The 20,958-nt window shown below is 41.2% G+C and overlaps 1 protein-coding gene across 3 annotated transcripts in view; it reads left to right on the top strand.

Annotated features, from left to right (window-relative positions):
- Window positions 1-20,958, top strand: part of kif20bb (kinesin family member 20Bb) — a 130,714-nt gene that overhangs the window by 58,210 nt on the left and 51,546 nt on the right. For all 3 annotated transcript variants that reach the window (XM_041210554.1, XM_041210552.1, XM_041210553.1), the window contains exons 17-19: window positions 12,951-13,006; window positions 14,986-15,090; window positions 19,693-19,843. In XM_041210554.1, coding sequence (XP_041066488.1) covers window positions 12,951-13,006; window positions 14,986-15,090; window positions 19,693-19,843 — 312 coding nt within the window. The remainder of the gene's footprint in view (window positions 1-12,950; window positions 13,007-14,985; window positions 15,091-19,692; window positions 19,844-20,958) is intronic.

Below are 20,958 nucleotides of genomic sequence, written 5' to 3'. Positions count from 1 at the left end.
AAGAGTAAGCATGTATTCTAGGAGACCCCTGAGAGCATCTTGCTCTCTAATTAGTATTTGGTTCTGAATACTGATGGGAGATGATGCTCCTCTAGAGTGTGTAGCCAGAGACAAGACCATAGCACCATGGGTGGCTCAATTGTACAGGAAGGCAGGGAGGGAAAGGTCAAGAGAGTGATAGTTACAGGGGCTTCCGTAGTTAGGGAATAGGCAGGTGTTTTTGTAGTAGCAGATGTGATTCCAGGATGTTATGTTGCCTCCCTGGAGCCATGGACAAGGATATCACCAAGGGCCTGCAAAACATTCTGGAGAAGGAGGGTGAACAGTCAAAAGCCATGGTCTATAAGGGTACCAGTAACACAGGTAGGAAAAGCTTTGAGGTTCTGCTGGCCAATTTTAAGGAGTTAGGTAAGAAATTAAGAAGCAAGATACCAAAAGTAGTCATCTCAGGATTATTCCTGAGTGCCATACGCTAGTGATTACAGAAATAGGAAGATAGAGCAGATGAATGCATGGCTGGAGAGATGATGCAAAATGAAGAGATTTTGATGAGCTTTAGATCTTTGGGGCATTGGTACCAGTCCTGTGGAAGGTGGGATTATATAGGCTGGACATTTTCACTTCAACACGGCCAGACCAAGTATCTTCATGGGCTGGTGTGCTAGTGCTGTTGGTAAGGGTTTGAACTAGAAAGACGGGGATGGGAAGCTGAGCATAGATTCAAATGGGAGAAAAGCAAAGCTGGAAAGGGAAGGCAGAGCAAACGGGTCAGAAAATCGACAAAAGGAATCTGGTCTTAATGATATATATCTAAATGCAAGGAGTGTAGTGAATAATGCAGATGAGCTGAGTGCACAGATTGAAGTGTGTAAGTATAGCTATTGCTGAAAGATGGCTTTTAGAGAAGATTTGGAGTGGCTGCATGACATTCCTGGTTACAAGACAAGGTAGAGAGGAGGATTTAAAAAAGGTGGTGTGGAAATACTGGTTTAAAGAAACAATTACGGCTTTGAGAAGGGATGATAGAGGCTTTATGGGTTGAACTAAGGAGCAAAAAAGGTGCACACTGCTTGCAGTGTCCTCCAAACAACTCAACAAAAGCCCTCCAAACAGTTCAAAGGAGATTGAAGAGTAAATTTGCAGGCACATTTCTGACAAATGCAAAAACAGCAATGCAGTAATATCAGGAGTTTCAATAACCCTAACATTAACTGTAGTCAGTGTAAAAGATACAAACGGCACAGGATTCCTAAATTGTATTTGGAAGAATTTGTTGAATCACTATGTGGCAAATCCAACAACTGGGGTGGGGATCACAATTCTGGATATAGTTTTAGGAAATGAAGTTGGGTAGATGGAAGGAGCATTAGTGGGAGAACACTCTTATGTCAGGATGAGAGATTTTGCCATTTGGCAGAATTCCACCCCTTTAATTTTTTCTAACCTCCACCTCCCCAGAGTTGTGTCTTGAGGTATATCAGGCTTCAAATGTTTTAAAAAGAACACAATCTGAGTCTGAACTTATGAGTGGAAGGAGGAGGCAGGCCCTTGTTCAGACTAGGCCTCTGTTTGATCCAGAGAAACATCAATTACAGCCCACACCTATCCACTCGGTTGCAGCTGTCATCGATGGGGGCACTAGGTTGATTAGTTGTATCAAATTAACTATGTCAGTTCAGTTTGAAGCAGGTGTGGCTGGAGTGAGACAACTGGCTTGGGTTTTGAGGGACTGGGTCTGGGGGACAAGGTAGGCTGGCCCTTATACTGACTACAACGTGAGCCAAAGACCAGGGAACAACCCATCTAGAAACACAAAGCAGGAGGTGGGGGGAATTTGGTAGAAGGGGGAAGTCTCTGAATTTAGAAGCAGCTTTCCACAGGAGCCCCGGCATAACATTGGAGGAGACTTTGCAAGCTGGCAATCAGAATTGATAATAGAGAATACTGGATATATGCGTCACTATCTATAAATGTAAGAAATTAATATTTGGGATGATCAGAAAACTGGGAGATAAAGCAATGTAGAAGATTTGGATAATAGTACTTTCCCCACAAACTACAAAATTTTGTTTATTTTTCAGTATTCAATTTTGATGAAGGGTTATATTTGAAATGTGAATCTCTCTTATTTAAAACCTGCTCACAGATTTTGCAGTATTTCCTAGTTTCTGAAACAGTAGTATACTTGCCAATCACAAGTGTTGTGACCAATACCAACTTGTTAGTCATTCACCAGAAAATCGTGGTTCTTAACCCCTCACTAGTTTCTTGCTACCATCATCAGAGCAAATTGAAAGCAAGACTGGAGCTTTTTGGAACTAATATATTTCTTTATATCTATGTAAATGGTTTTGACAAAGGGATTGAGTGTCACATCCAACTTTGTCAAAGATGCAAACTAAATGTGATAAGCTGTGAAGATGATGTAAATAGGCTGCAGAAAGATATAGCCTGGTTAAGTGGGCATCAAGGTGACGGATCGAGGATATTATGGGAATGTCAGAAATTTTTTATTCTTTTATGGGATGTGGGTATTGCTAGCAAGGTCAACGTTTCTTGCCCATCTCTCCTGAAGGTGGAGGTGAGCCATCTTGCGTCAGATGGACTGCAGGTGGTTCATGTACACACTATTAGGAACAAAGTTTCAGGATTTTGATCCAGAAACAGTGAAGGAACGGTGACATAGTTCCAAGTCAGGATGCTGTGTGGCTTAGAGGGGGAACTGCGGGGGGTGGTGTTCCTAAGTGTCTGCTGCCTTTGCCTTTCTAGGTGGTAGAGGTTGATGGAAGGTGCTGTCAGAGGAGCCTTGGTGATTTGCTGTAGTGCATCTTGTATATAGTACGCACTGCTGCCATGGTGTATTAGTGGTGAAGGGATGTTGTTAGTGGGGTATTCAGTGGTGACTATGCCATTGAATGTCATGGGGCGATGATTAGATGCTCTTTTGTTATGGATGGTCAATGCCTGGCACTTTTGTGGCATGAATGTTACTTGCCACTTATTAGCCCAAGCCTGAATGTTGTCCAGATCTTGCTACATAATTACATTGAACTGCTTCAGTATCTGAATCGTTGTGAATGGCACTGAACTTTGTGCAATCATCAGCGAGCATCCCGACTTCTGACCTTGTGATGGAGGAAAGGTCTTGGAGGAAGCAGCTGAAGGCGGTTCGGCCTAGGACACCAACCTGAGGAACTCCTGCAGCAGTGTCCTGAGATGGAGATGATTGGCGTCCAGCAAGTGTAACTATCTTTCTTGGTGCTGGGTATGACTCCAACCAGTGGAGGGTTTCCCCCGATTCCTATTGACTTCAGTTTTGCCATGGGTACTTGATGCCTTGATGTCAAGGGCAGTCACTCTCGCCTGCCCTATCCACTTTGTTAGGAAGAATGGAAAAGCAGAATATTATTTAAATTGAAAGATACTGCTAGGAAGGCCCATGTCACAGCTGTGCATTCATGTGCTAAAAGCAAAAAGGAACCAGTCAGTTAGCAGGGTTTGTTTATGAATAAGTTTTCAAGTTCATGCTCTGGTGTTGGAATTTGCTTCATCCTATGATGAAATCCTATGTACTAACTGCATGAAATACTGAGGTCACTTTGGCAAGTTGATACAAATGCATTGTCCACAGTCTTGATGGTAATAGAGGTAAACAAAGGGAAAAGTAATGTTTCTACCCACTTAAGTCTAATAATTCCACCTATTTGCTGTGGCCTAGAAGCTTATACATTCACTACAAATTATAAAAATGGTTTAATTAAATAGTTCCTTGTCACAAAAAAATTTCTGACCTTTTCGCCTTTGGCCACTAATTTTCAGATCTTTTTGCCTTTGGCCACTCATATCTGTTTTGAATTGGTGATCATGATTTGGTTATATTTAGCATAGTTATGGAATAGGACAAAGTTAAAATAAGAGTAAATGTCCTAAATTGGGAATAGGCCAGTTTTTCTAGGCTAAGAAGTAAACTGGAAGCTGTTTGAAGGTAACTCAGCTTCCAAGCAACGGGAGCCATTCAAGAAGGAGTTTTGGTGTTGTTGTTAAGGGATTCGGGATAAATGTGTTCCCACAAAGAAAAGGCGTGATGCAGCCAAATTTAGAGCCCACTGGGTGACGAGGCACATAGACGGTAAGCAAAGACAAAATAAGAAAGCTTATGCCAGACACAGCTTAATACTGCAAAAAGCTGAGATGAATATAGAAAGCCTAGGGTTGAAATTAAAAGGGAAATCAGGAAAGCAAAGAGAAGATATGAAAAGTACTGGCAAGGAAAATCTGAAGAAGTCCATCTTGGAAGTAAATAAAGAGCAAGAAGATAACAAAGAAAAGAGTAGGGTCGAGTAGGGACCAAAAAGTAACCTATGTGTGGAGGCAGATGATGTGCATTAGGTTCTTAATAAATACTTTGTGGCGCTCTTTACGAAAGAGGGGTGTGATGATGTTATAATTGAGAAGAAAAAGTGTGAAATTTTGTTGGAATAAACATTGCAAGATCGGAAATATTGAAGAGTTTAACATCTTTGAAAGTTGATAAATCACCAGGCTGAGATGAATGTATCCCAAGTTATTAAAAAAGCAAGGGAAAAAATTATGGACGCTTTGACCATCATATTCCAGTCCTTCCTGACTATTGAAGTGGTGCCTGAGGATTGGTGGATTGCCACCATTGTACAGTTTTTTTAAAAGGGACTGGGGAGATAATGAGAGCAATCATAGGCCAGTTAAATAACTGCAATTGTGGGGAAAGTAGTTTAATCGATTCTGAAGGACAGTATAAGTCTTAATTTAGAAAAGCATAGATTAATCAACGAACATTAGCATAGATTTGTTAAGGAAAACTCTTGTCTGACTAACATGATTGAATTTTTTTTGCAGATGTGATAAGTAGCATTTATGAAGATAGTGCAGTAGATATGGTCTGTATGGATTTTAGCAAAACTTTGATAAGGTCCCATGTGGGAGGCTGGGCAAAAAAGTAATAGCCCTTAGGATCCATGGGAGAGTGGCTAATGGATTCAAAATTGACTTAGTGGCAGGAAACAAAGGGTTATGGTTGCCAAGTGGTGTTGTGACTGGAAGGCAATATATAAGTGACATATATCTATGGAGTTTTGTATGGTACTTTGTCCCCTGCTTTTTATAGTTCATATTAATGATTTTAGGCTCAAAAGTAGGGAGCAAGATTTTTTAAAAATTGCAGATGATACAAAATTGGCTGCATGGTTGACAGTGGAGGAACGCTTTAGACAGCTGGAAGATATAGATGCTCTGGTTAGTTGGGCAAAAAAAGTGGAAAATAGAATTCAATCTGGACAAATCTTGAGGTAATGCATTTTGGGAGGTGCAACAAGGCAAGGGAATACACAATAAATGGAGGATAATGAGTAATGTGAAGGAACAGAGGGTTCTTTTGAAGTGTATGTCCGTAGATTCGTAAAGCTTGCAGATCAATTTGCAAGGTTTGTTCAGATATGTGACATGCTTTCCTTTATTAGCTGAGACATAGAATATAAGGCCACTCACGAATCAGCCTCTACAGTGAACAGATGATGTCCAATATAGAAGTAACATATACCCTGGGTGCAGTCTATTGCCTACCAAGATGGACAGATGCCTATAGAATATAAGGGCAGGGGCGTTATGCTAGAACCCTAGACAACAACAAATAGCTGAAGTGCTATGTATAGTGCTGGTCACCACATTACAGGAAAGATGTGATTGCACTAGGGAGGGTGTGGGGAGACTGAGCTGAGGAAAGACTGGATAGGTTGGGGTTGTTTTCCTTGGAACAGAGCAGGCTGAGGAGTGACTTAATTGAGAGGCCTCAGTAGATAAATAGTGATGGCCTATTAACTCCAGCAGAAGGGTTAAAAACTAGGAAGTATAGATTTAAAGTGATTGGTGGAAGGGTTAGACAGGAAATGAGGAAACCTTTTTCACCAAAGTGTGGTAGGGCCTAGACCTCGCTGCTTGAAAGGATGGTAGAGACAAACTTTCACCATATTTTAAAAAGTACTTTGAGGTCGACTTGAAGAGCTGTGATCTGCAGGGCTTTGGACCTAGTGGAGGAAAGTGGCTTTAGGCTGGTTATTTCTTTGTTAACCAATATGAACATGATTGGCTGAATGGCCTCTTTCTGTGTAGTAAATTTTATATGTATATGGTCAAGGAACAAATAGTTTTATAACTGAAGTATAGGACTATTTGAGGTAAATGGAGCAACTGTTAAAATATATTGAGCTCAGCAAAATATGCAGTATCCAAAATAAAATGGTGAGACTATAAACAATAGTCCATGGCATAATTAGAACCGCAGTGCGAAACATTTTAAACTGTGATCGAAGCCTGGAAGAAATGCATGCCATGAGCAAACTGGCCAGTAATGACACCATGGATGAATAGAGAAATAAGAGTGAAATTGAAACGAAAGGTATAACTGTGTACGTGGATGATAAACGAGAGGATGAGGAAGGGGAACAAAAAAAGTTAGGGCAGCAAAGAAAAGCTATGAAATTAAATTAACGAATATGGCTGCATTATTGATTTAAGAAGGTGAGGAGCTAATTGATAAGCTAATTAAACTTGGAGGATTAAAATCTCTGCTCCAGAAGGATTGTATCGTGCATACTAAAAGAAGTTAGGGAAAGATACCAGAGAGATTATTGCATACCTATAAAAATTCATTAAAAACAAAATGGTGCCAGAGGACTGGCTGACAGCTAATGCAAACTGTCTGTTATATTAGGCTTGGTCTACTTCGATCATTTAAATATGCCTACCAAAGGGAAGAATCTCATGGCGGTATATGATACATTTCCAATGTGTTGGCGTGAAACACTAAAGAATCACTATTAAATCTCTACATGCCTCTTATCATTTACCTAGATATTGGGTATGTAAAGGCACGATGCAAATGTGAGATCCACGAAGCCTGAATAAAAATATTTTGCATGAAGGCCTAAAAGTTCACCAAAAGCCTCTGATTGATTACTAATGAGTGAACCCACAGCACTAACCTGATGGTCTTACTTAGAAGCTATTATGATAGCTGATGCAAGCAATGTTCTGATGGTGTAGTGGCTGCTCTGAGGTCAGACTGAACTGCACAATGGATCATGGATCAATGGATCATGGAATGAGATTTTGGCTCTAAAATTCTAAATCCATTTTGACTAGAATGAGGACGCACTGGCATAAAGTTCAAAGTCTAGTTGCACTTCCTGATTGGGACAGCAGCGAGAATATTTTCTCCTTTTCATTCTGGTGAGACCAGTTTATTTGCCCCATCCCTAATTGCCATTGAGAAGATGGTGGTGAGCTGCCTCCTTGAACTGCTGTAGTCCATGTGTAGTTTCACTTGTAGTGCTATTGGGGAGGGAATTCCAGGATTTTACCCCAGTGATGAAGAAAGAATGGCAATATAGTTCCAACTCGGGTTGATGAGTAACTCTTAGGGAAACTTATAAGAGGTGGTATGCCCGTGTGTCTGCTGCCCTTACTCTTCCAGGTGGTAGAGGTTACAGGTTTAGAAGGTGCTGTCGAAGGAGGCTTGGCAAGTTCCTGCAGTACTTCTTGCATATGATACATACTGCTGCAACTATGTACTGGTGGTGAATGGAATGATTGTATGAGGTGCTGATGACGTGGACTGCTTTATCTTGGATGGTGTCGAGCCTCTTGTGTTGTTGGAGCTGCACTCATCCAGGCAAGTGGAGAGTATTCCATCACACTCGTGATGGTGAACAGGTTTGGGGAGTTGAGAGATAAGGCATTTGCTACAGAATACACATTATCTGACCAACTTTGTAGCCATAATACTTAATGGTTGGTCCAGTTAAGTTTCTGGTCTGTAGCAATCTCAGTATGTTGATGGTGGGGGAATTTGGCGATGGTACTGCTATTGAACATCAAGGGAGATGGTTAGATACTTTGTTTTTGGAGACGGCTGTTGCATAGCATGAATGTTAATTGCGATTCATCAGCCCAAGCCTGAATGTTGTTCAAGTTTCCCTGCATGCAGGCATGGACTGCTTCAGTATCTGTGGAGTTGTGAGTGGTATAGAACCCTGCAATCATCAGCAAACATCCCCCCTTTTGACTTTGTGTTGGAGGGATAGTCATTGAGGAAGCAGCTAAAGATGGTTGAGCTTAGGATACTACTCTGAGGAATACCTGCAGCGATATGCTGGGCTGAGATGATTGACCCTAACAACCACAGCTACCTTGATCTTCCTTTGTGCGAGGTATGACTCCAACCAGTAGAGGGTTCCCCAACCATGCCCCCCAACCCATTTGTCAGTTGACTTCAATTTTGCTTGGGCTGCTAGAACTTTCTGATACCACAGTTGGTCAAATGTTGCTTTGATGTCAAGGATAGTCACTCTCATCTCACCTCTGGAATTCTACTCTTGTCCACATTTGAATAAGGCGGTAAGGAGGCTTGGAGCCGAATGGCCCTGACAGAACCCAAACTGAGAATCAGTGAGTATGTTGTTGCTGAGTAGGACGGTTAACCTTCCATTAATTTGCTGATGATCACAAGTATTCTGGGCTGGTAATGGGCAGATTGGATTTATGGACAGGACATAATTGAGTAATTTTCCACATTGTCTAGTGGATGCTAGTGTTGTATCTGGACTGGAATAGCTAAGATCTTGGACTCCTGGAGCACAAGTCTTCAGTCCTACATCCAGGATGTTGTCAGAGCCCATACCTTTACTGTATCCAATGTCTTCAGCTGTTCTTTATCACATGGAGTGAATTGAATTGTTTCAAGATGACACTTATAATGGTGGGGACCTCAGGAGGAGACAGAGATGGATTATCCACATAGCATTTTTGGCTGAAGATGGTTGCAGAAATTTTCAGCCTTGCCTTTTGCACTGACATGCTGGACTCATGTGGCATGACTGCAGACCTTTGATCTGATACGTTGATTGTGGGATCTGTCCATAGCATGCTACTTCCACTGTACAGCGTTCATGTAATCCTGTGTTGTAGCTTCATCAAACTGGCACCTAATTTTTAGGCATACTGAGTGCTGATTCTGGCATGCCCTCCTACGCTTCTCATTGAACCAGGGTTGACCCCCTGGCTTGGTTATAATGGTTGACTGAGGAGTAGGCAGGGCTCTGATGTTACAAATTGCAGTGGAATACAATACTGCTGCTGGTAGCCCAAGGCGCTTCCATGGATGCCCAGTTTTAAGCTGCTAGATTGGTTCTGAGCCTGTCCCATTTACCACAGTGGTAGTGCCACATAACATGATGGAGGATGTCGTCAGTGTGAAGATGGGACTTCATCTCCACAATAACTGTGCACTCCTACCAGTGCAGTCATGGACAGATGCATCTGTAACAGGTAGATAGGAGAGAATGAGGTCAAGTAAGTTTACCCCTACTGTTAGTTCCTTTACCACCTGCTGAACACCCAGTCTTGCAGGTCTGTCTTTCAGGAGTTGGTCAGTAGTTACTGAGCCACTCTTGGTGATAGACAGTTAGGTGCCCCACCCAGAATGCATTCTGCATCCCTGTTTTCCTCAGAGCTTTTCCAAATAGTGTTCAGCATGGAGTCGCATTGTTTCTTCACCTGAGGGAGGCAGTTGGTCAGAATTAGCAAGCAAGAGAGATCAGAGAAGTTGGGACTGTTTTCCTTGGAGAAGAGAAGGTTGAGAGGAAATTGATAGAAGTATTCAAAATCACAGGGTTCTGGAAAAGTGGATAGGGAGAAACTGTTTCCACTAGTGAAAGGATAGAGCACGAGAAGGCAATGATTTTTAGTAATTGGCAAACGAAACAAAGGCAAAATGAAACACAACTTTTTCACACAGCAAGTGGTTAATGTCTGGGATGCACAGCCTGAGAGTGTGGCGGAGTCAGGTTCAATTGAGGCTTTGAGAAAGGAATTAGACTGCTATCTAAAAAGAGAGAATGTGCAGCATTAAGGGGAGAAGGCGGGGGAATGGTACTAGATGAGTTGCTCATTCAGAGAACCAGTGCAGACACGATGAGCTGAATTACCTCCTGTGTTATAACAATTCTGTGATTCTGAGAGATTTCCTTTGCCATGTTTGACCTGATGCCTTGAGAGGATGGAACCCAGAGTCAGTGTTGAAGAATTCTAGGGCCACTCCCCATTTTATATTCTAGGCTGCCACATCTGGTGAGTCTGGGGAAGAACATAGCCAGCAATGCTGATGGCGCAGTCAGCGACATTTGGCTGTGAGGTATAATTCTGTACTATCACGGTTGATCCTTTACTAGTCTGTGGGACAGCTCTCCCAATTTGGGAACAAGTCCCCAGATGTTAGTGAGGAGAACTGGGCAGGGTGTGTCTTTGTCATTTCTGGTTCCTAAGCCAATGTCAGATGGCCTGTTCAATTTTATTCTTTTTAGTTTTGATACAATTCAGGAGCATGTAAGACTCAACCACATTGCTGTGATTCTGGAGTTGCCCAGTCCATGTGGAGATGAAGTCCCATCTTCACATTTAGGATACCCTCCTGCTAAATGGGATAGATTTAGAACAGATGTAGCATCTCAAAACTGAGTATCCATGAGATGCTGTGGGCCATCAGCAGCAGTAAAACTGTATTCAACCACAATTTGTAGCCTCAAGGCCTGGCATATCCTTTACTCTACCATTACCTACAAGCCAGGGGATCAACCTTATCTTTCTTTCATCATAATGGCAGAAGTGGGGATGTTTGCAGATGATTGCACAATGTTCAGCACTATTTGCGACTCCTGAGATACTGAAGTAGTCCATGTCCAAATGCAGCAAGTTCTGGATAATATCCAGGCTTGGCCTGACAATTGGCAAGTAACATTCATGCCACACAAGTGCCAGGCAATGACCATCTCCAGCTAGTGAGAATCTAACCATCACCCCTTGACATTCAATAGCATTACCATCACTGAATCTCCCACTATCAACATCCTGGGGGGTTACCATTGACCAAAAACTGAACTGGACTAGCCATATAAATACTGTGGATACAAGAACAGGTCAGAGTCCAGGATCCTGTGCCGAGTAACACTTCCTGATTCCCCAAAGCCTGTCCATCTACAAGGCACAAGTCAAGAGTCTGATGGAATGCTCTCCACTTTCTTGGATCAGTACAGCTCCAACAACACTCGAATCTTGACACTATCCAGTATAAAACAGTTTGCTTGATTGGCACCCCCACCCCAAAACATTCACTCCCTCCACCACCAATGTACAGTGGCAGCAATGTGTACCATCTACAAGATGCACTACAGGAACTCACCAAGGTTCCTTAGGCAGCACCTTCCAAACCCGTGACCATACCATCTCGAAGGACGAGGGCAGCAGACACTACCACCTGGAAATTCCCCTCCAAGGCACTCATCATCCTGACTTGGAACTATATCACCATTCCTTCACTGTCGCTGGGCCAAAATTCTTGAACTTCCCTCCCTAACAACAGTGTGAGTGTACCTACACCACAATGGACTGCAGCGGTTCAAGAAGGCAGCTCACCACCGCCTTAAGGGCAATTAGGGATGGGAAATAAATGCTGGCCTAGCCTGGAACACCCACATCCCATGAATGAATGAAAAGAAATCCCTGGTTCAATTAACAGTACAGGAGAGCATGTCAGCAACAGAAATAACGAAAAATGAGATGCCCACCTGGTGAAGATACAAGACGGGACTACTTGCAAAATAGCAGGGAAAGCATGCGATGGACAGAGATAAGTGACCCCACAACCAGCTGATCAGGTCAAAGTTCTGCAATCCTTCCACATCCAGTATTGAATGGTGGTGGACGGTGAAACAACTAACAGGAGGAGGAGGCTCCACAAATATCCTCATCCTTGTGCACCAGAACTAGCAGCAGCCCTAACCAAGATATTCCAGTACAGTTACAGTACTGGCGATGTGGAAATTTCCCCAGGTATGTCTTGTCCACAAAAAACAATCTGGTCATGTCAAGAAGATATAATTCTCATAATGTTGGAATTTATTGTAAAATAGAGTAATTATGTGCACGTGCGTGTGTGACCGCTAACACCTAGAAGGGCAAGGGCAGCAGATGCATGGGAACACAACCACCTGCAAGTTCCCCTCAAAGCCATGCATCATTTTGCCTTAGAACTATATTACCTTTCCTTCATTGTCACTGGGTCAATATCCTGGAACTTCTAACAGTGCTTTGGGTGTACCTACACCACATGGACTGCAGTGCTTCAAGAAGGTGGCTCACCACCACTTTCTCAAGGGCAGTTAGGGATGGGCTATAAACGCAGGCTTTGCTAGCAACACTCACACCCTGTGAAAAAATAAAATAAAACATGCAGGCCAGACCAAGAATGGAAATTAAGTTCCTTCTCTAAAGGACTTCAAAAGATGGATTTTTAAGACAATCTGGTAGTTTCATGAAATTATGAATGAGTCTAACGTTTTATTCCAGATTTACTAATGAATTTAAACTCCCCCAGCTATTGTGGTGGGATTTGAACTCATGACACTGGAGCATTAATCTGAGTTTAACCAAATGCAAAGCAGCACTTGACACGGCTTGAGTGGCCGATAACAAGGTGGAAACATCTTTCAACTTTTTCATCCATTGTCTTTGTAGCTCAGGCAAACCTTTTCATTGGGTCAGTGAAGGCAAATGTCAGTACTTGCCTTGTTGATCAGTGCAACTAGCCCTCCCCCCAGCCTCAAGCACCACCTTGAACTTCATTCTTCAGGCACCAAGTTGGAAGTGGCTTTGTTATTAAAGGCCACATACAACTGAGACACTGACTAATAACATTCTGCCCCTCTTTTTGGCTGATTTTGTGCAAAGAGCAAAGTTGTTCTTGACACTAATGTTTGATCAGAATGCATTGCTCTGATGTTTTTGTAATAACTCAGATTCCCTTTACAATTTGAACTGTTGTGAAGGTTAACGTAGTTAATGGTATTATTTTTAAATTTCAGAATTAGAGGCACTTGAAAAGTTGACTGAAGAAGGAAAATTGAAGGAAGCCTATAAGGTGACTGTTTTTAACATCATCTGAAAAGTTGGTTTCTGCCATTTTCTCAAGTTGTATTTTGTTTTTACATAGAAACAATGTTCATTGTTCTGAGGTTTTTAATTAAGAAAACTAATTATGAGTATAACTTTTAAAAAGCTGCATCACATTTATTTTCTAATCACAAGATTTCGTTGTTAACGAGAGCCCAAACAGTGAGCTAGTCAGATTTGTTTCCTCATTCCATGTGAACTGTTAGAATTTTCTAACTCTGTTCTGTTTTAGATATATTTTTGACCGTTTGATTATTTTTGTGTTTTTAATTTCTGTTAGCCTAAAGTTCACTGGAGAACTTGCATTTCTAATGGACCATATCATCATTCCAAGGATGTTCATGTATAATTTTAGCTTGAAGTGCAGTCACTGTTATGGAGGCAAATATAGCAGCCATTCTACACCAAGCAAAATCCCACTGCAAGACAGGGCTTTGATTTAGTGTCTTACCTGAAGAATGGCATCTCAGACAATGCAGCACTTCTCACCAAATAAATCAAAGTGTTTGAAGTGAAGTGCAAGTAGCTTATAATGATGGAACATTCACACTCAGTAAATTAACTCTTTTGAAATAAAAATTAGAGAATTATGGAATAGTCAACCTCTGAATGAGTAGGACCTGTTTGGTTTTAATGTGAAATTCTTTCTATGAGCTTGTATAGTTTGTATGAGATCACCGAAGCAACAGGTGGAGCTGAAGTACGCAGGTAGTGATGATTTGCGCAGAGAAGACAACAATTCGGTGAATCATAAGCAATGGATGCAGGAGTAGGCCATTCGGCCTACTTATTGACCAATCAACAAGATCTGATTGTGGCCTTAACTCCACTTTCCGCCCTGTTCCCCATAGCTCCTTTGTAGCTCAAAAAATATGTCTAACTCGGCTTTGAGGATACTCAATCACCAGCCTTTACTGTTCTCTGCTGAAGACAATTTCAAAGACTAACGACTCTGAGAGAAGAAATTCCTTGTCATCTGCCTTAAATGGTCGACCCCTTATTTTTAAATTGTGCCCCTTAGTTCTAGATTCCCCCACGAGAGGAAATACCTTCCCAGCACCTACCCAACCAAGCTCCGTCAATCTCATATGTTTCAATAAGGTCATCTCTTATTCGTCTAAGCTCCAGTAAGTATCCTCATAAGAGAATACCTTCATCTCAGAAATTAACTGAGTGAACCTCTCTGAACTGCTTCCAGTGCAAGTAAACCCCTCCTTCAGTTAGGAGACCAAAACTGTACACAGTACTCCAGGTGCTGTCCCTCCAGTGTCCTGTACAGTTGTAGCAAGACTCTTGCTACAAGTATTCACTCTTGCAATAATGGCCAACATTCCATTTGCCTTCCTGATTATTTGCAGCACCTGCATGCTAACTTTAGTGATTCATGTATAAGGACACCCAGATCCTACTCCTGCTGCATTCTGCCTTCTCTCTCTCTCTTTAAATAATATTCTGTTTTTTTTATTCTGTGCTGAAGTGGTCAATCTCACATTTTCTGACATACTTCATCTGCTGAATGTTTGACCACTTGCTTCACCTATCTATATGTCTTTGAAGACTGTTGGCCTAGGTACGGCTGCGGTCTTTTTTTTATCATTCTCCAATCTTACCAGTTACCTTTTGCGTAGTCTAGGAATTGAGGCTTGGACTTGCTTGGCCCATGTGGCTCAGCTGCTTGCTGTATAAGTTTTCTGAGCTATTAATGCACTCCATAAGGTCAAATGAAGAATATCTATTTAAGGGGAGTTTTTATTTGGTTTCCTCCAGGTTGGTTTTTATCTTTTAGCAGCAACCAAAGCTCAAGGAATTTATGTGATTAAACCATAAAAATTTACTCAGTATTAATGTTCTAATTGATTCTGATTGCAATTTGCCCACAGTAAGAGCACATCCTTTGCGTATTTGTTTCGAATTTTAATAACATTCTTTTACTCACAAAAAAAATAGGATAAAGAGATCCAAAAGTTGAAAGATGATCTGATGTTCAAGGATGCTGATCTGAATAAAGTGACAAATCTGCTTGCAAGTTATGGGGAACAAATTGAAAGTTATGTAAGTTTCTGATTATTGTAGCCTTGATTGTCTAGGTGCCCCACAATAAGCTAGCTAATAGTAGAACAAATGTGAAAACTGAGAAAAGAGGCATTTTGTCAAAGCTTTTCACCTTGCATTCATCAGGACAATTTGAAAGAATACCAATGTAAAGGAAAACAACAAATTTATATTGCATGAGAAGAGAGTACTGGTTGGCAGATGGACTCTGGTAAAGGCATTGCCATGGAGAGTGCACCAGTTTATAGTGACTGACAGTTAACTGCCAAGTAAATAAGGCTTGAGCCATTTGCTCACCATGCAAACTTTATGCTGAAATGGGGTGTATCAAAGGCATCCTGCAGAATAATAGCTACCTAATCAGATTATTTTGCATTGCACGCCTAAGGCCACCAATTTCGGCCTTGAAAAGTGCCCAGTCTACCTTGGATTATCCTTTAAAATATCTCAAAAATTTGAGCAACAGGTGAAACCAGCTGTTTCACGCAGCTAGTATGCAATTGCAACATGAATGGTATTCACCACTAACAGGATGCTGCTGTCAAGTCTAAAAGACGTTCTCTCTATCACACGAATGAGTAATGTGGTATATGAATTTCAGTGCCAGTGTGATCCTAGGTATGTAGACCGTACATGCAAAGAGTGGCGGATCGTATCAAACAGCATGTCCCTTCCGCTCTTCACAATGGGCAAGGTACAGACTGTGCCCAAACAGCTTGTGCTTGCAAAACTCAAAACAGTGTCCAACATTAGATGTGATCCCATGATTGGACAACATTTGCTAAACAACCCAATTGAAGATTATCAGCCAAGCCCGCAGTGTGGTGCATTTGTGTGTATTAGAAGCCACATATATTAATACACAAGGCCCTGTTCTTTGCAGACAGAAAGAATGGCAGACAGGCATTACGCCTATTTCAGCCAAACAAAATAAGTGACAGCCATTCAGTGATTTATTCCTCAGGGCAACGCTTTGACCAATCAGATTCAAGCACCCTGATTTAAATTTCAAACAATGCTTGGAGTTAACTATCATTCACCATCAACTAGTGTATTCTCCATGGAAAAGCCTCTACCAATCAGAGTCCTCTTGCCAACCACTCAGCGCTATCTTCTCATACAGTATAAATTTGTTGCTTTCCCTGTTGTATTCTTGCAAATAGTCCCGATGAGTGCAAGACAAAGTTTTTTTTCATTCATTTGGTAGTACAGAACTTGAGTATTGCTGAAAATGTTTTTCTTTTTTCAGCAATACTAAGTTCTGTACTACCAAACGATTATTTATAAATATGAAAACTTTAAACCTCCACATTGACAGTGTAAAAATGCAGATTTTAAGGAGTAAAAGTCAAATTCACTGTCAATTTTGTTCTGCAGAAGTTAGACCTTTTGTATTCCAAATTTTTTGGGGGTGGTTTGACTCAGCAAAATGAAAATCACTGCTTCCATTGCCTGATTAACTATGGATGCTGATACCAATATGTTGGGAAAGCTTACATTGCCTCCCCTGTCTTCTCATCACTTTCCTCTTGCTATTCCTTTTTCTTTCTTTTCGGTTTTTAATCTCTCCCCCATTTGTTTAACACTTGCCCTATCCTAATTCCTGAAACATTCACAATCTTGTGGGGAAAGTCTGCTAAAAAATGACAGAGTGGCTACACTATTTGAATCCCTGGGCAGTTGGAGAGAGGTCATGCGACAAGGCAACGTTTTATGTGTTTCAGGTACCTGCTTTCTCTGCAGAACAGGACAAGCAACTGAGGCACGGAAAGAACAAGACCCAGAGTGGGTTTCATCATCTCTCTCTCTCCACCCAACTTGTAAGTTTTTGAACCCTGTCTGCTGATTGTGACTACTCCAGGTGTCACAGACAGAGCTGTGGTGAGGAGGGGACAAATAGCTCCCCTCTTTTCTCACTCTTTGTTTGACTGCAATGGTGTTTTTGAAAAGGATATTTTTGCCAACTCAGTGAGTGTTTGTTTACCTGTTCACCGCTGTGATCATAAAAGACACAATCAGACAGGTTTTCTTGAGTTTCAGCAAAGAATAGAGAATAGCTTTTATTATGCTTAACCTGGTTGAAGTAAAGTAATAGAACACACTCCAACTTTCGCTTATACACACAGTCTTAAGTAGATTACAGAGAGGGAAGGATAGAATCCAATAAAGTAAAAGGATCATACAGTTTGTGGAGGTTGGTGGCTTGGATTCACTGGACCTGCTGCTTTCACTCAGTGGTCCTGTTGCCTCCAGCGTCAGCAGTTTAAAGTTGCAGACAGATATTCAACTGCTCAGACAGTCATGCTGTCTTTTTTCAGAAAGCTCTGTCTGTGGCACCTGGAGTAATCACAATCAGGGTTCAAAAACATACAAGTTGGGTGGAGAGAGAGAGATGAAGGAACCCACTCTGGGTCTTGTTCTTTCAGTGTCTTGGTTGCTTGTCCTATTCTACAGAGAAAGCAGATAGCTGAAACACACAAAGGGTTGCCTTGTCACATGACCTTTTTCCAACTTCCCAGGGATTCAAATAAGGTTTTAGCCTGTGTATTCCAATTGTACCTTGATTGTAACACGTCTGGGAATCCCTCTGTCAGCCAGGGTCCAATTGTCCAACTGATTATGTCTAATGGCTTGTCTCCACCCAATTGAGTACCCAGATGAGCGTTAGGATATTGTGCCAGTAGAATAGGGGATGTGGATCATTCACATTCCCATGAGGTCATTGTCTACATTGTCTGTTTTTGCAGACAGTTAGACTCCATCTCAATGGTGTTGGAATGTGAAAGGAAGGTGCAGTGATGTAAATTGTGTAGCCATCTTTGGCTCAGAGCTCAAACCACTGAAATGCAGCTTCAGTCACTTTTTAAGGAAAAAAAAACAATGGGGGAGGGGGGTGGGTTCCATTCAGCCGATTCAAAATCATTTTTTTGATATAAAACGTGTTTTCATGACACCCAGCAATGATTGTCCAGGAATTCATCCTATTACTACCAGGAAACATTTTGTCTTAACCTTGCTATTTGCTGTGCAAAACGTCTATAACCAGGAAAGCAGTTGATCGAACAGAAGAAAACAGCACTATTCTTACATGAAGAGCTCAAAGTTTGGACAAAATTCTTTGTTTTAAAAGCATTTGCCTCATTCTTAATCATTAACTACATCCCATCTGGAGGGGCATTAGTTCCTATTATTTAAGAACCTTTTGGTTCATGAAATCAACCCAGTTGCACTTACTTTCAAAATATATTGGAAGTAATCTATACCTGTTTTCACTGCTAAAATTTGAAATATCATTCTATGAATTTTTTTGACTCCTTGATTCCAATGCTGCTGCTGAACCCTCCAAATAGCTATCTTGGATGAATCAAGATTTTCTCCAGAGGCAAAACTGAAGTCTTCCTTTTGGATTCCATTATCTCCTACACATCTTTGCCCTCAACTCCTCCAACCTCCCAACTACCATCTTGTGCTAAATCTGGTGATGTCAAATCTGGCTGTGCTGCTTTAGACTAAGTTTCCTTCCTTATGCTTGTTCTGTTGCAACAATGAAAGAATAAGATCATAGTAACATTGCCTGCCTGCTGCCACACCTCTCCCGTAGATCATGCTTTTGTTAGTTCGGGTTGCCTCCCTGCAACTCGCTCAAACCCATTCATTCATCTCTCCTTTCAATTCCATCATTGCTGCTCTTTTAGCCACTATGCCCCTGGCCTCTAGACCTCTTTTCTTCAACTGCCGCCTGCACTACTTGGAAAAAAGTTTTCTCCAATTGCTTTTCATCCAGATCCCTTGAGTGCACTTATCTATTAATTTCTCTCCTGCTCTATGTCCATCTTTGAATCCAATTTGTAAAGTCTCTAGTAAGTCTATCAAATGTGAGAAGCCATAGATAAATACAAGCAGTTGTGCTTTGGGCATGATGCAATCTTGCTCATACGTGTTTTAAAGGCAACCTAGATTGCCAGGAAAGTGATTTCTAAAAAGATTTGATCACTCACTGAATTATGCGTAATTTGAAACTTAGAATTCTGTGGATGCCAAAGGTTAGAACTGTGTTGTTCCAAGTATGGATCTTATTGGGGTTCAGTAACTGATATCAGGTGCGATATGTGTTTTCTTCCAAGCAATGGAGTCCATGCTGTATATCTTTTTTTAACCAGACTCACCATTGTGAATTTGACCTCGTTGCCCATGTCTCCTTATAATCTCCCCCCTGAAAAGTGGTGCTGACTCACTCAGTTTTTCTCCAAATAGCTCATTACATTTTCCTTCAGAGCACCCTCCAGCTTATAATTTCTGATATACATAGTCTTCCATAGTACTTTTATGAAATAAGCTTTGGCTAACCTCCACCTGCATCTCTATCCCAATGAGGTTGAAGCTTCTTATTTTTCTACTTTATTGCATTTTAACTGCTTAGTTTTATGTTACTGCTGTGTACCAAGGTGCAATTTTAGAGCAAGGCAGCTTTTGCTTACATCAAGTTCGTAATTGAAATCACTTTTGTTTTTTCTGTCTCTTTTCACTTCATTCACATTATGGTATAGAAATCAGTTGCTTCTATAGCATTAAAAAAATCGACATATGCCTTTTTGCTTCTAGGCTATGACTATAGAAAACATTGAAGAAATGTTGGAAACAGGTGGCATAACAGAAAATATACACGTGGAACCAGTGAAAAATCCTTCAGCTACTAGCAGAAAACGTACTTCTGAAAATTATAGAAAGGAAGACCAGCCACCTTCCAAAAAAGGTACCACTTTTCTCTTATAGTGAAATAGTGAAATGCAAGCCAATACAAATGAATGATGCTACAACAGCTCGTAGTCTTGTCAGGCTGAAGAAGAGCAATGGTTTATGTGAACCTCTGAATATAAGTCTATAAATTCTATTTTCATGAACTATGTCTAAAGAACTTGCATACTCTATTCCACTACATGTTCATAAATATTGAAATCCACTGAAGTTTTATTGTTTTGATTCACAAAAATATCCATTACTCATGAATTACACAGACCTGGCTCACTTGGCTGATTAGTAAACAATGCCATCTTGTTGTGTATCTAGTTTGTACCAGGCATTTCATGTTGATGCGCTGTAAAACAATGGCCCAGATCTTCTGGTCAGCATTGATGCCTTGGTCTATGTTCTTGGATGATATCATGTAACCAGCTTACAATATAAAATTAATAGAGAGTTGACACTGCCCATTAAAGTTTCTTCAGCTTGACTCTTTTCAGTTTTTTTCAGCCGGGAGTTCTGATCCCAGCTGAAGCATTGATAGGTCAGCGCAGACATCCACATGCAAAACTGTCGAGCATAGGAAAAAACAGATGAAGACAGGACACCCCCAGCCCCCATCTTTTTCACAATAGTAGCTGCAGTATTCAGTTGAGCTTTTAAAGGTCTCAAGTCTTTTAGTAAGTGAGTGGGTTAGTAAAGTGAGTGGTGGGGAGTGTGAGGTGATCATACGGTCAGGGAGTGATTTTAAGATAAAAACAGAATTACCTGAAAAAACTCAGCAGGTCTGGCTGGTTGTGGTGCTCAGTCAGTTATGCAGGTTAATCACTGAGTTAGACCAAGTATTAACCAGAATTACATTTCCAGAGTAAGTATGCAGGTAATTCCTGTTAATGTTGCAATCGTGTTACAATGAAGTGCCTACTTTTTTTATTCATTCATGGGATGTGGGCTTCGCTGGCTGGATCAGCATATATGCCCATCCCTAGTTTCCTTTGAGAAGATGGTGGTGAGCTGCCTTCTTGAACTGCTGCAATCCATGTGGTGTAAGTACACCCACGGTGCTGTTAGGTAGGGAGTTCCAGGAGTTTGACCCAGCAGCATTAAAGGAATGGTGATATATTTCCA

This window comes from Carcharodon carcharias, chromosome 17 (genome assembly GCF_017639515.1).
Source record: "Carcharodon carcharias isolate sCarCar2 chromosome 17, sCarCar2.pri, whole genome shotgun sequence".
Classification (NCBI taxonomy): domain Eukaryota; kingdom Metazoa; phylum Chordata; class Chondrichthyes; order Lamniformes; family Lamnidae; genus Carcharodon; species Carcharodon carcharias.
This window is presented reverse-complemented; position numbering and strand designations above follow the sequence as displayed.